Source organism: Hylobates moloch, unplaced genomic scaffold (genome assembly GCF_009828535.3).
Source record: "Hylobates moloch isolate HMO894 unplaced genomic scaffold, HMol_V3 SCAFFOLD_2, whole genome shotgun sequence".
Taxonomy (NCBI): Eukaryota; Metazoa; Chordata; class Mammalia; order Primates; family Hylobatidae; genus Hylobates; species Hylobates moloch.
In genome coordinates, this window is record NW_026652277.1 from 98413835 (window position 1) to 98428207 (window position 14373).

Below are 14373 nucleotides of genomic sequence, written 5' to 3' on the forward strand. Positions count from 1 at the left end.
CAATCTGAAGGTTGTCTGTTCACTTTATTGATGATTTCTTTTGCTGTGCAGAAGCATTTTAGGTTAATCAAGTCTTATTTGTTTATTTTTGTTTTAGTTGCTTGTACTTTGAGATCTCAGTCATGAGTTCTCTTCCTAGGCTAGTGTCCAGAAGAGGATATTCTTAAATTATTTTTAAATTTTTATTTCAATACTTTTGGGGGTATAGGTGGTTTTTAGTTACATGAATATGCTCTTTAGTGGTGATTGCTTAGATTTTTGTAGACCAGTCACCGAAGAAGTGTACACTGTACTCAATATGCAGTCTTTGGGGACTCAGAGGGAAGGGTGAGAGGGGGATGAGAGATAAAAACTGTTAATTGTTTTGTTAAGTTTTAAGTGCAGAAATGACTCTACAGAATCCTATCAATATGGATAAGTTTATTTTGTACAGTCATGTATTCAGAATTTATTAGGCTTTCATATTTTCTATCACAATGAGGACCTAAATCCAATAAAGACAATCTCCACTGACAGTGAAGATTGGTTAATGCCATCTGTAGAGTTGAACATTTGGTGTCTGAGTATAAAGGTAATGGGTTAAAGCTTTTGATCATCTCACAACTGGGAAATATATCATAAAATTGTATTTTTTGGTAGTCATTTAATATAATTAAATGATAATTATTTTTTTAATTATTTTTTTTCTTTTTTTTTGAGACAAAGTCTTATTCTGTAGCCCAGGCTGGAGTGCAGTGGTGTGATCTCAGCTCACCACAATCTCTGCCTCCCTGGTTCAAGTGATTCTCCTGCCTCAGCCTCCAGAGTAGGTGGGATTACAGGCACACGCCACTGCACCTGACTAACTTTTTGTATTTTTAATAGAGACAGGGTTTTACCATGTTGGCCAGGCTGGTCTTCAACTCCCGACCTCAGGTAATCTGCCTGCCTCCGCCTCCCAAAATGCTAGGATTACAGGCATGAGGCACTGCGCCTGGCCAATTTTGTTTTTATTTTCCTCACATTTCGGGTTGACTCATACTTTAGGGTTGTTGTGCAATTAGGAAATTGTGATTGCAAATCCAGGTAGACCACCATGACTTGAAACAGAACAATGTTTACTTAGTGTAGTACTTTCATTAATGGAACTGTCAGATTCCTTGTACTGCATGTCTCAGCTGTGCTTTTCTCTGCCAAATTCAAGGGAGATTTGTTAATAAAAAATGTGGAGAAGTAGAAATAATTGAGGGGTATGCTCTAAAGAGAATACATAGCCCTAGTTTGTCTCTAGGGCTTAAATTTTATGCTGGCTGATGTCTTCCTAACACCTAAGTAGTGTAGCATGTACTAAAACTTAGTGAAGACCTCATTGCGACCTAAAATGGTTTACATTTAGTTAGTTCAGTTGTGGATATAACTGTATATGATTTTTGTATTTGAAGATGCTGGAGATTACCATAAACAAATATTATTAGACAATATGCCCTGATTATCTTAAACTATTTTCAAATGATAGCAGAAGTCTAATTTGAACACACCATGACATTTTATTGTGCTAATTCTACTGCTATAAGTGTTTTAAATGGTGTGTCTCTTAATTTATACCATAGGTATTTTTAATTTGTGAGGGGAAAGATGTATTATAGCCCATCAAACAGAAGATTAGGGACTGTTGTCTATTGAGAGTGAGTCAAAGCTAAAAGATTATCATATAGGCTTTTGAACATGGAATGACAAAAGATAGTATGGAAAGAAAAGATAAAGAAATAGGAGAAATAAAGAGAAGTATAAAAAGTGTGTCCCATAAAATTTTCTATAATCACTGCGGTTTTAAAAATTAGCTGTTTATGTTATATGTATATATTGAAAAATATTTCAAAAAAGAATTTACCATTTTTCCTTGTTTCCTTTTTATAGTATGTATGCATTCCAGGGTGCACAAAAAATCCATGTTGGTTTTTGAAGAATGTTTACCTAATTCATCAACACCTCTGCTACTGTGGAGTCACCTTCCGTGGTATTTGCCAAGGTAAAGGTCCTGCTCAATTTGAATATGTATGGCAATTAGGATTTGCAGGTAACAAATTTATGTAATTTTTTTAATCTGCTTGAATCATTTCAAAATTTGCTAGTCATGTATTCATTTTCTAAACACACAAAGTATTTTATATCTCAAAACATAATATAAACTAAAAATAAAATTAATATTCTTCTTTTCTTTTTTTTTTTTTTTTTGAGACGGAGTCTCGCTCTGTCACCCAGGCTGGAGTGCAGTGGCGCCATCTTGGCTCACTGCAAGCTCTGCCTCCCGGGTTCACACCATTCTCCTGCCTCAGCCTCTCCGAGTAGCTGGGACTACAGCGGTGGCTCATGCTTGTAATCCCAGCACTTTGGGAGGCCGAGGCGGGCGGATCCCGAGGTCAGGAGATCGAGACCACGGTGAAACCCCATCTCTACTAAAAATACAAAAAATTAGCCGGGCGTGGTGGCGGGCGCCTTATTTTCTGATGTATTCCTTTAACTGACATGTTTAACACCAACTACATCCTAGGAAATCTACTTGGGGCAAGACAGACAATAGTGAAGTAAACTAGAGCTATTTTCTACTTTCATAAATCCATTTGTTGGAAGGGAGTGGTTAATGGACAAATACAGTAATAACTATGTAATTTTATTTAAAATCAAAATGCTCTTAGGAAAACAGGTAGCATTCCATGAATGCTCATAAGCAATGAGCCTGTTTAGAAAAAAAGAAAAAAAAACTGGGCAATTGAGATATTGATTTGGGTTGTAAGAAAAGGTTTCCATGAGAAAATGACCCCTGAAGAGAGATATAGAGAATAATGTCATGGCAGAGAAGTTGGAGAAGAGAGGATTCTGGGTTGAGAGAATTTATTTGTAAAAACATTATATTAGAAGAAATGGCTTCTTTGAAGGCCTGTCTGGGGCTGTGAGAAAAGACTAATAACAATTCCATGGAGGGGGTAAAGCCAGAACTAAAATGCTGAGTTAAATATTTTGATTTCTCTTCTAAAAGGAATAGAAAATTACTATAGGTTTTGACGCATTCGATAAGCTTATAGCAAGTAGAGAAATACATGGAAGAGAAGAAAAAAAGCTAGGGAGTTGGTTGGAGTAATAATGTGAGTCATAATGCTGGAAGCTTGAAATAAATGGAAGATCTTGTTTATGAATTGGAAATAGCAAGTAATGAAGGTGTCAACAGGACTCCTAGTTTTCTGTCTTACACACTTGAAGTGAAATCATTTCAGCACTTGTATTCCCATATATGTTTTTGTTTTATAGAGTTTCAATTTCTATCGCAATCTATTTTGATGGGCATAATTTTCATTCTTTGATTACATTTTTAATATTATTTAACTTAGCTGATGCAAATTTGATTTACATTCTTAAGACTATATGGTATTTTCATTCTTTTAAAGAATATTTCCTCTGACAATGATATTTTGGCACTTCAGTTTACAAACAACCAGCAAATTAACAGTTTGATGTGTCTGTTTTTGAGTAACAGCTAACCAACAGAAGCTGAATTTCTAACATTGTATTACATCACAACAGTGTTGAAGTAAACTAACAATTAGCCGTTTAAACAGAAAACATGATAATTTATTTCACCATGCTCATAAAATAGTATACTGTAGAGTTAACAACCTTTAGTGACAGAAATAGTTATCAGTTCAATTAATCAGATCACACTGAAGACCAAAAGTGGTAGAAGAGAGCAAAGCATTGTTGACGATACTATGTTGATGCTAAAAGGAACGTTCAGAGACTCTGTTATGAGTACTTACTATTTTATAAATGACACAATCAGATGAAACAAAGAAATAAATACAGTTGAGGTTAGAGGAATTAACCTCAGGACTATTTAGGGATTGTGTCACTTCCGTTGTTTTTAAACCCTGACCACATATTAGAATCATCTGAAGGAGCTCTTGAAACATACTAATGGTGAATTCTCATCACAGAACAGTCAAACTGGAATTGTAGTGAGATGGACACAGAGTATTTTTTGAGGTTCCCTAAATGCTTTTAATGTGCAGATTGAGAAATGCTCTCTACTGTTAGAACCAAATTAGTTCACATATTTCAGTGCTTGCATCGTTTTTGCATTTCATTTTCCTTTGTCTCATAGTAGGAATAATGCTTTCATATGTTTGGTTATTTTTAAATATTAAACTTCTTTTGAGAACTAAAAATTGCTACAGGGAACATATTCACAATGATGAAATAGCAAAAGTATTTTTGAAGGAAAATGGAAGGAATAATAGCAAGTCAAATTGCTCATGGATAAATCAGATTTGAGCAAATATAGTCAACTTTATGAATGGCAGTAAAATAACAAATATATGTTTTAGAAAATGGGTGGTGTAATACAGAGTTAAAATTACTCATGGATAACTTAGCAGAAAGCAATTATCTTCAAAACAATATATGCATATTTAATCATTATTCCTTCCTGAATTACTGGACAGAACTTACTGAATATAGCTAATTATAACAAAAATTAAAATTATGTGACCCCTACATCTGAGAATCTAAATGACTTGGGCTTTTGAATGGAAAAGAAGCAGTGTGATAATGCACAGCCTGAATGAATGTTTAAGTAAAACACGTAAACTCATTTTGAATTTCAATATGAAGATTCAGCAATGAAACTTCTCAAGTTTTCAAAACAAAATAGAAGTTAAAATAAATGAAAAAATATGTAAATAGAATTATACATTTTATGTACTGCAAAATTCCTTCTTATTTCTTTTGGTAATTGCCATTAAGATCTTCTTTTACTTTTTTCCTCATGAAATATAAAATGTAATTGAAGAGGAACTTTAAAATCATGCTGGTAATTTTGCATGGGGTGCATTAATTTTACCAGCAGGAAAATTATTTTAATTAAGGGATTTTTCTAACAACTAAATGAAGTGTCTTACACGCCCAATCAATTCTTGCCAATATGATTGCTCTACAGAGAAGGGATGGTAATTAATTAGAAGAAGCCCCTTCAAGGACAATTGGTCGACAGTGCACATCTTGAGAAAGAGCTGACATGCACTGTGTCTTTTCAATGTCATCATCTATGTTCATTATGTGTATTATTAGGTTTGAGGAAAGGAGCTACTGACAGAGTGGATAAAGAGTTGCGAAGTGAAGTAAGACAATATGAATCATGCTTAAGAAAAGATAAAATCCTAGATAAAAAAAGAAAATAAGACAGAGAAATTCTTTTAAATCTCTTTCTTCTTGAAGCATATCATTATTTCAGTTTGCTTATCCAAGTTAAACATAGAGTTAAAACACTTAACATGTACTAGTGAACTTTTTTTCTAAATAAATAGCGATTGTTGCATTTGTGAGTTGATATTGCAAACAAATATTTACTGTGAAAGTTTTATTTTTCCTTTATAAAGTAATGGATCTTCTGGTAGAAGACCTTCCAGGATATTAATTATAATCTATTCATTATACGTTACTTCTTAAATTTTAAACAATTTTTGTGAAAATAGGAAATGCTATATCAACAAAGCAATCTTTATCAAAATCTATTTTTCTTGGTATATTGTTCTACCTTCAAGTCTTCTTTTGTCAAATGCCTACTATTTATATATCTATCAAGTATTTTAGGGACTTTAGTTTTAACCTTTAGTTGAAGACTTTTTAAAAATATGAGTATTAAAAATAGTGGTTTAGTACTTTTCATTCATATCACTTATAGTAAGTTTTTAAAGCATTTTTACATGCTTTGAAAGACAATTCTCTTAATTAAATCACTAATTAGAAATGAACAACTTTCATAAACAGAACAAAGCTAATTAAATCATAAGGAAGAAAATATTTCTTACAAACAAGAATTAAAATGTTAAAATGCATTGGACTAAAATTAACAAAAACATGCAACTTCTACATGGAGAAAACTTTAGATATTGCTGTAGTATAGGTGCATGCATACATAATCTGAAAGAAAATTCTAAAGATATATTATGCTGTAACTACTATTATTCTTAATAGTTTTTCTTTCAACCTTCATACTAATTATATTAGTGATTTACACACTACCATACAGTATTTGAGTACTCTGAATTTTACAATTTGTTTACTTTTGCCAGTGAGTTTTATAATTTCAGAAGTGTTCTTACCACAAACATGATAACTATATGAGGTAATGCGTATGTTAATTAGCTAGATTTGGTCATTCTGCAGTGTGCATATACTTCAAAATATCATGTTGTATATGATACATACATAATCATAACCTTATATATGATACATAGAGTTTCATCTGTAAATTTAAAATAATAATAATAACCTTCCCCCTGAAAAACTTATATTATACTGGAGATACATCTTTTAAAGATTTCAACTCTTAATATTATTTTATAGGTTTATTGAAATTTTAATAAAATAATGGTGTTATATGTGTGTTCTATGAAATTGACATCTTATTTCTTAATGTTCACATGGAATAAAAGACAAATAAAGCCAAGTGTACTCTGCAAAAGTGCATCATTTGGACAAGTGATGTATAGAATGAGCTCTGCCATACATTAAAATAGATTATGTAGCTTCATTGATGAAAAGCATAGCACCACTGCATTGGTAGTCAACAAATATGACAAAATACAAAGTCTCAAAATGAATCCAAGACATGAAAAAATATATAATATATAATAAAACTGCCATCTCAGTTTATTAGAATAAGTAGGGACTATTTAATAATTAACATGGAACAACTGGATAGCCATCTGAAAAAAAATTCAACTTGTGTGTGCCTTTAAACATTCTCTGGATTAAATTGAAATAGATAAAAGTTTTAATACATAAAAAAGAAAGTATAAAAGTATTAGAGAATGTTGGAGAAATGCTTTGTAAATTTGGATGGGGGAAGAATGAAACTAAACCCCTATCTCCCACCATATACAAAAAGCAAATCAAAATGGATTAAAGACTTACATCTAAGACTTCAAACTATGAAACTACTAAAAGAAAACATTGGGGAAACTATCCAGCATATTGGACTGGGCAAAGATTTCTTGAGTAATACCCCACAAGCACTAGTAATCAAACAAAAAATAGACAAATGAGCTCACACCAAGTTAAAATGCTTCTGTAGAAGAAAGGAAACAAAAAAGACAAAACTCACAGAATGGTAGATCATATTTGCAAACTATCTATCTGACAAGGGATTAATAACAATACAAAAGGTGCTCAAACAACTCTACAGGAATAAAATAATAATATAATTTTTAGAAATGGGAAAAAAGATCTAAATAGATATTGCTCAAAAGAAGATATGCAATAGCAAACAGGCATATGAAAATGTGCTCAACATAATTGGTCATCAGATAAATGCAAATTAAAACTAAAATGAGATGTCATCTCACCCCAGTGCAAAGGACAGGCAATAACAAATGCTAGCAAGAATGTATAGAAAAGGGAACCCTTGTACACTGTTGGGGTGGGAATGTAAATTAGTACAATCACTGTGGAGAACAGTTTGGAGGTTCCTAAAAAATACTAAATATAGAACTGCCACATGATCCAGCAATCCCACTGCTAGGTATATACTCAAATGAAAGGGGATAAGTATATTGAAGAGATATCTGCACTCCCATGTTTACTTCAGCACTATTCACAATAGCCAAGATTTTGAAGCAAGCTGGGTGTCCATCAACAGATGAATGAGTAAGGGAAATACGGTATATTTACCCAATGGAATACTATTCAGCTATATAAAAAAATGAGATCCTGTCATTTGCAACAACATGGATGGAACTAGAGGTCATTATGTTACGTGAAATAAACCAGGCACAGAAAGACAAAGTCACATGTTCTCACGTGTTTGTAGGAGCTTAAAATTAAAACAATGGAACTCATACAGATAGAGAGTAGAATGATGGTTACCAGAGGTTTGGAAGGATAGTGAAGTGGATGGAAGTGGGGATAGTTAATGGGCACAAAAATATAATTAGATATAATTAATAAGATCTAATATCTGATAGAACCACAGGGTGACTACAGGCAACAATAATTTACTGTACATTTTTAAGTAATTAAAAGAATATAACTGGATTATCTGCAACACAAAGAGAGGATAAATGCTCGAAGTGATGGATACACTATTTTCCCTGAGGTGACTGCTATGCATTGTATGCCTGTAGCAAAATATCTCATGTAACCCATAAATATATCACTTAGTAGTTACCCACAAAAATTCAAGGAGTAAAACAAAAAAAAGTTTATAGTTAATACTAAAGATGTTTAGTTAATACTAAAAATGTTGATGTCAGAAGGAAAAGACTAGTGAATTTTACTACAAGAGAAGTAAAAATATCTGCTTATGAAAGACATAAAAATCAAAATGCAAAAGAAACACTGCACAAACATTTTACTTCACAAAAGATAGATTAGGATCAAGAATATATCAATGACTTAGAAATTAAGAAGCAAAAACTGAAAAACCTGATAGGTAAGTCAGTAATATAAACACACAATTTACATACGAAGGCACAGAGAGTATCCCTAAATATGTGGGGAAAATGCTAAGCTCTATTCATAATGCAATCAAAGCAAATTTAAAAAACACTGTAAGTATATAATTTTTCTCCTCTTAGCCCAGCAAAAATTTTAGAATTTGACAATTTAATGACTATCCATTGCTAGAAATAATGTAAAATCACTATAATATCTAAGTGGGATAGTTTTGCAATATCTGTCAATATTACAAATTCTATACCATTTGACCTAACCTTCTGATCATTGAGAATACATCCACATGCTAAATAATATAGGTGTAATTTTATACCTGGTATCATTTGTTGTTAAGAAAAAGAATAAACATAAATATGGAAATGAATGTAGAACTCATCTAGGACTGAGATACATGATAAAGTGAAAGAAAGGCATGCAATAGTGTAGAATCACGTGTATAGTAGACAACCATGTGATTCTTTATATATAATTTGTGTTTATTTCTATGGAACACTTTTCCATGTTTTTTGCTCAGTGTTCTGAAATTTCACAATGTTGAGACTTTTACATAGTATGTTCTTGTTATCTCTTGTTAAACTCTTCTATTTGGAAGCATGGGTCTCTCCATTTTTAGGTAGTTTCTGTATTTTTTCCCCTAAAAAGTCCTTTTTCCTGTTTTTTTTTTTTTTTTCTGTAGGCCCAATTCCAAAAATTGGGTATCACATCTCCTAAATTGATCCTCTCATTTTCTCATAATTTCTTTTCTCTTTCCTATTTCTTTTCATATTGCTTTATTTTCTATTCCATCTCCCCAATTGAATATCTCAAAATGAGTTTCAATTTTTAATTTGTTTTACTATATTTGTAATAATATAGGGCAGTTTTCCATCCTTTAAATTATACACATTTCTGACATTGTTTTTTTTTTCAATAAGGGTAAAATGGCTTTTCTTCTCTCTCTAAAAATGTTATAGTTTTGTTTTAATTTTCTTCTTTTTTGCCTAGTGTCTCAGTTTTCTGTAAATACTGTTTATGAAGATTTGTTCTCTCTCATTTGGAGTGATCATATTTAATGGTGAGGAACTAAGAAGGCTGACTGGAAACTGACCATACAAGGATGGGCCATGATGACAGGAGCTCTATGACAGGGTTGCAGGATGGCAACTAGGCTTTCGCTAGGGGACCCTCAACGAGCTGGGTATCCTTAAGGCAGGAGCCCCTGAGATTCTTTAACTCCTGAAAATAAACCTTGGAAATTGTTTGTTTGTTTGTAAAGCTGAGTGAAGAGTTAGAATAATAATCCGGATCACTGAGTTGGGAGAGAGACTCTCAGTGTCAGCTAATCTTCTTTCCAGAGCCCACCTTAGTATCAGATTCTCAGATGCTTTTTAAACCCAGAGCATCTCAGTATTTCTGCTAGGCCAATTTTTTTTTCATAATTATGTCCCCTCATTTGTATTTGGGCTGTAGCCTTTCTGCTAATTTAGTCAGTGTATCATTTTTTTTCGTCTTCTCACCCTTTTTTGTGGGTTAAAACGTTTGTTTTATTTATTTTTTTAAATTATCTCTTTTTTTGAGGTCTTGGGAGGCAGAGGGAAAAATTTAAGAGTTAAATCCAAATGTTTAGTCAGATATATCATTATGAAAAACTTTATGCTAATAAATTGGGCAATTTAAATGAAATGGATAAATTTCTAAAAAAATACTAATTGGAAAAACTGACCAGATCATAAATTTCAGTTCTAAATAATCCTACAATTTATTAAATAACTGAATAAAATAGTTTTAAAAATCATCCCACAAAAACATACTTGAAATATATGGCCTTTTATTAAAGTTCTCCAAATTTTCAATAAAGTATTCATTCTAATACTATATAAATTTGCACAAAAACACAGAGGGAGGAACACATATCAATTAATTATATGGAGCTAGCATAATTTGAGTTAATTACTCTCAGAATGTTACAGGTAGAATTTTTATTGACCTATCATTAAATTTACTGATCTTTTCTTCTCTTGTGTTTGATCTTCTGATAATCTCATCCATTAATTGTTTTATTAACATAGCCATAATTTTCTGTAATCTTAAATTTATAAACAGTCAAATTACATACATATGATTGAAGAGATTTGGGATATTGGGCTTGGTTCCTAGCTCCTTCTTTTTTTCCAGTAATATGTGAGATTTCTTGGTGAGACATTCACATGGTAGGGAGACGTCAGTTATGAATCATTTCTAATTTACAACTCAGTTGTAAAATGCATAGCTTACATTATATTTTCCAAGAAATGATGCCTTGTGAGTCCCTAGAGTTTAGATTTGTTTACTATAAGCAGTCCAAAGCCAGAGATATTTTGCTAAAAGATTCTTTAGATAAATACTGTCCTCTGACAAATATTTTTTGTTTGTTTACTAGGAGATGTAGTCATGTTTACAAAAAGATGGGATCAGGTCTTCTATGTTCTTTTATTACCGATATTAATGACCAATAACGGGTTCTCAGCCCAGTTTAATTAACTCCTTTTTCCCTACAATTCTGAGATTTACCATTTTTTTTGTTTGTTTTTTCCTACAATTTCAAAATCTCTCATTGCCTAATTCCTTATCTGATTATCTATTTTATTCATCTTTTCCTGTTGATTTTTCAGAAAATTTAATATAATCATTTTAAATTCCTGGTAATTCTAGGTCTGGGCCTTAAAATTTTAGTTTTCGTCTTGAATATAGGTCACATTCTCTTGAATATAGGTCACTTCTTTCTTCTGCTCTTTTGCAATCTCTGCTTTTATTTTTGTTATAGGACAGTGTTCTTTTTATGGTTCTACCATCCTTTCTTATAATTATTAATTGCAGTTTAGTCAACATTTGATTATTTTAAAAAATGAATTGGTGTGGGAGCTGTGTCTTCTTCTTGTGATGCTGTATTTCTCAGTTCATGTTTAAAATGAGAGTGTTGGGCTTTGAGGTCTCCTTCAAATTCTATATCATATATATACAGGAACTTATTTTGTGGCAGATGTTGTCAAATTTATCTTCTCAAGTAATTTGACCAGAGTCCTTAATAATTCATTGTGAATTCAAGTTTTTAAGAGTTTATTTAATTTTTTATCTCTTTTTTTTAAAGGATCTGAAGGTGAAAAGTGCCAAGAGGTTATTGATGCCTATTTCTTTCTGGCTGCAAACTGCACTGAAGAGGCAATCTATGTGAATGATCCTGAAGATAATAATTCTTCATGTTGGTTCCCATGTGAAGGCACAAAAGAGGTAAGGTAAATTTATGTAGTTGCTTTCCATTTTTCTCTTTAGCTTGTAATTGTCTGATTTTTAGAAAGTTAGAAATGTTTAGGTTACAGATTCTTCAATATTCAAAATATGAAAATATGTAGTTTTCATAGTTTAAATGTAACTTCATAAACAAATTCCCAACAGTCTACTTGGAAATTTATATTTACTTGATACATTTATAATATGGGAAGGTAAAAATTTTGAAGAATCATTTTGTTCCTAGTCTTTTTGTGTTTTATTAATGTTATAATTTGCAGGCTGACTAAAGCGTCTCAAATACAGTTGGATTATGCCACTTGTTTTTGCTCACAGATCATAATGAAATGCATTTGTCTTTTGGATATGTTTAAATCTCCGAGAGATTTCTAACCTCTTACACAAGCAAGCTGCTTAAAAAATAAAATAAATAAAAATAAATGAAAATAATTTCTAATCTCTAGGCAGTTCCATCACTAAAAATTGTGAGGCCTGTGGCAAGAATAAAAGAGAGGCTCTCCTTTTATCCCCTCACCACTGTCTTATACCAATTAGATTATATTTTTTAATATGTAACAATAATTAAGAAAAATTTAAGAATCTTCATTTTAAACAACTTAGGAATAGGAACTTTTTGTTAAAATGATTCAAGAATTTTCCAAAAAGAGAATTAACAAAGTATTTGTAACCTATCTTGTCTTGATACATCCTAATTTGGTCATTTTAAGAAAGCCATATTTTAATTCTGTGTATTGTATACATTTCAGTAAAGACTCATAAGCCCTTTTCTTTACTAATATATAAATTTATGTTGAGTCAACCTTGTAAAAACTGATACAAGTCACTATTTCCTTCAAATTCACCATCTAGAGGCATTACAGCTATGGGCAAAAAGACTTCAAATACCACAGAACATCTGAAAGTATGCCCTCAAATATATTTTGATATATGTTTACAAGTCATAACTATATGAAGTAAGCTTAATACATTCTTACATATATTTAGCCAATCACATATACATCACTATACACATAGATGATTACATTATATTACATTACAGCTTTAAGACTTTTAGCTTTATCAGTATATTAAAAATAGTTACATATTATAGTACACTTAATAATTCAGTAACTGTAAACCTTTGTTAGGAACAAGAAAATCATATTTGTTGTTTTGTTTATGTATTTCTAGTTCTCAGTATCCTTTTATAATATAAATCACCAACTTTAATCAAATTAAACAATTTCTTTAGACTCAAGAAAATACACAAATATAGCAATCTAAGATCATTTTGACTATTTTATTACTTTATGATTACACATTTTATATAACTTTAACAACTTTTGTCATAGGCAAAATAAATATAAATGCACATCCTTCAACTGTATTTGCACAGCTTATTTCATTCTATAAGGACAGAAGTAATTTAAATCTGTATTTAGAGACTATATTTTTATATTTTTCTTAATTAGGAATTGTTCAGGCATCCAATATAATTTGATTAATTTGATTAATTGTTCAGGCATCCAAGATAATTTGATTAATTTGATTAAATATCTGTGTAAGTTCTTAATGTTGACTAAATATTTAGAAATTGCAAACTTACACAATCATGTTAAGTTCTTATGATTTGTAGTATCATCAATAAAACATTCTAATATATCAGTGTAGTAAAATTAGTAAGAAGTCACAAGATTCAACCCTTTTAAATTAGATCTGTTTTTAAAATTTCAATTATATCAATTTTAGATTTGTGTAATCAGACAATTTGAGGACATAATTATAGAATATTTCTCTTAAAGTTAAATTAAATCAGTCTAATTTATCTGAAATGTCATTTATTTAAAAATTACATGAGTCCTTTTTAAATAAATAAACCTTTAGAATAAATAAATACATATATACTAATATAAATAAGCAAACCTCAGTATTTATGTATTTTGAAAAATCAAAACTTTAGGATTAAGCCAAAGCTCTGTGGAGCCCAGTTTTTTTCTTCAACTAAAGACTAACAATATTACCCATACACATGAATGCTTTTCCTGATTTGTTAAAATTTTGGGAAGAGAAATCATGTAAATAAAGCACAGTTAATCATTTCCTTTCATTGTAAAATGTAGACTATCTGAAAAATCATTCTATAATGGCAATATAGAATGTTATAAAAATATTTATGATCAATTAATTTCTATTTTTTCTAAGCAAAACAGAAAAGCAGAAAAAGTGAAAAATGACTAAATGAAGTTTATCTAGATTCTGTTAGATATAAAATTATGATGCAAAGTTTGATTATCTCCCTTCTGCACAGCACTGGAGATGCTTAAATGCAGAAAAACTATTTTCAAACACACAAGAACGAATTATTATAAACAGTTTAAATAACTCACATACTTGACAATTTCACAGAGCCATGTAATTAAAAATCTAGTGCTTCTTCATCCCAGAAGCATGAAAATGAAAGAGGAGGTTTTGTATAATACACAGTAATCTCTCTATTAGACATACAGGACAGAGAATCTCATGAGGATTTTTCCCTTTTTGTTCTGTTGGATCTGTCAAATAAACAATCTTGTTCATGTCAGAATTTCCCCAGAGTGGTCACTGCAATTTCACATTGTCCTTTGAGAAATTATGCCAATTAGA

General features: G+C 31.0%; 1 protein-coding gene across 2 annotated transcripts in view; it reads left to right on the forward strand.

The window, feature by feature from the left end:
- The window catches only part of EYS (eyes shut homolog), a 2056951-nt gene that overhangs the window by 345253 nt on the left and 1697325 nt on the right, over nt 1-14373 (forward strand). For both annotated transcript variants that reach the window (XM_032154320.2, XM_032154329.2), the window contains exons 9-10: nt 1897-2056; nt 11594-11733. In XM_032154320.2, the coding sequence (XP_032010211.1) occupies nt 1897-2056; nt 11594-11733 (300 nt within the window). The remainder of the gene's footprint in view (nt 1-1896; nt 2057-11593; nt 11734-14373) is intronic.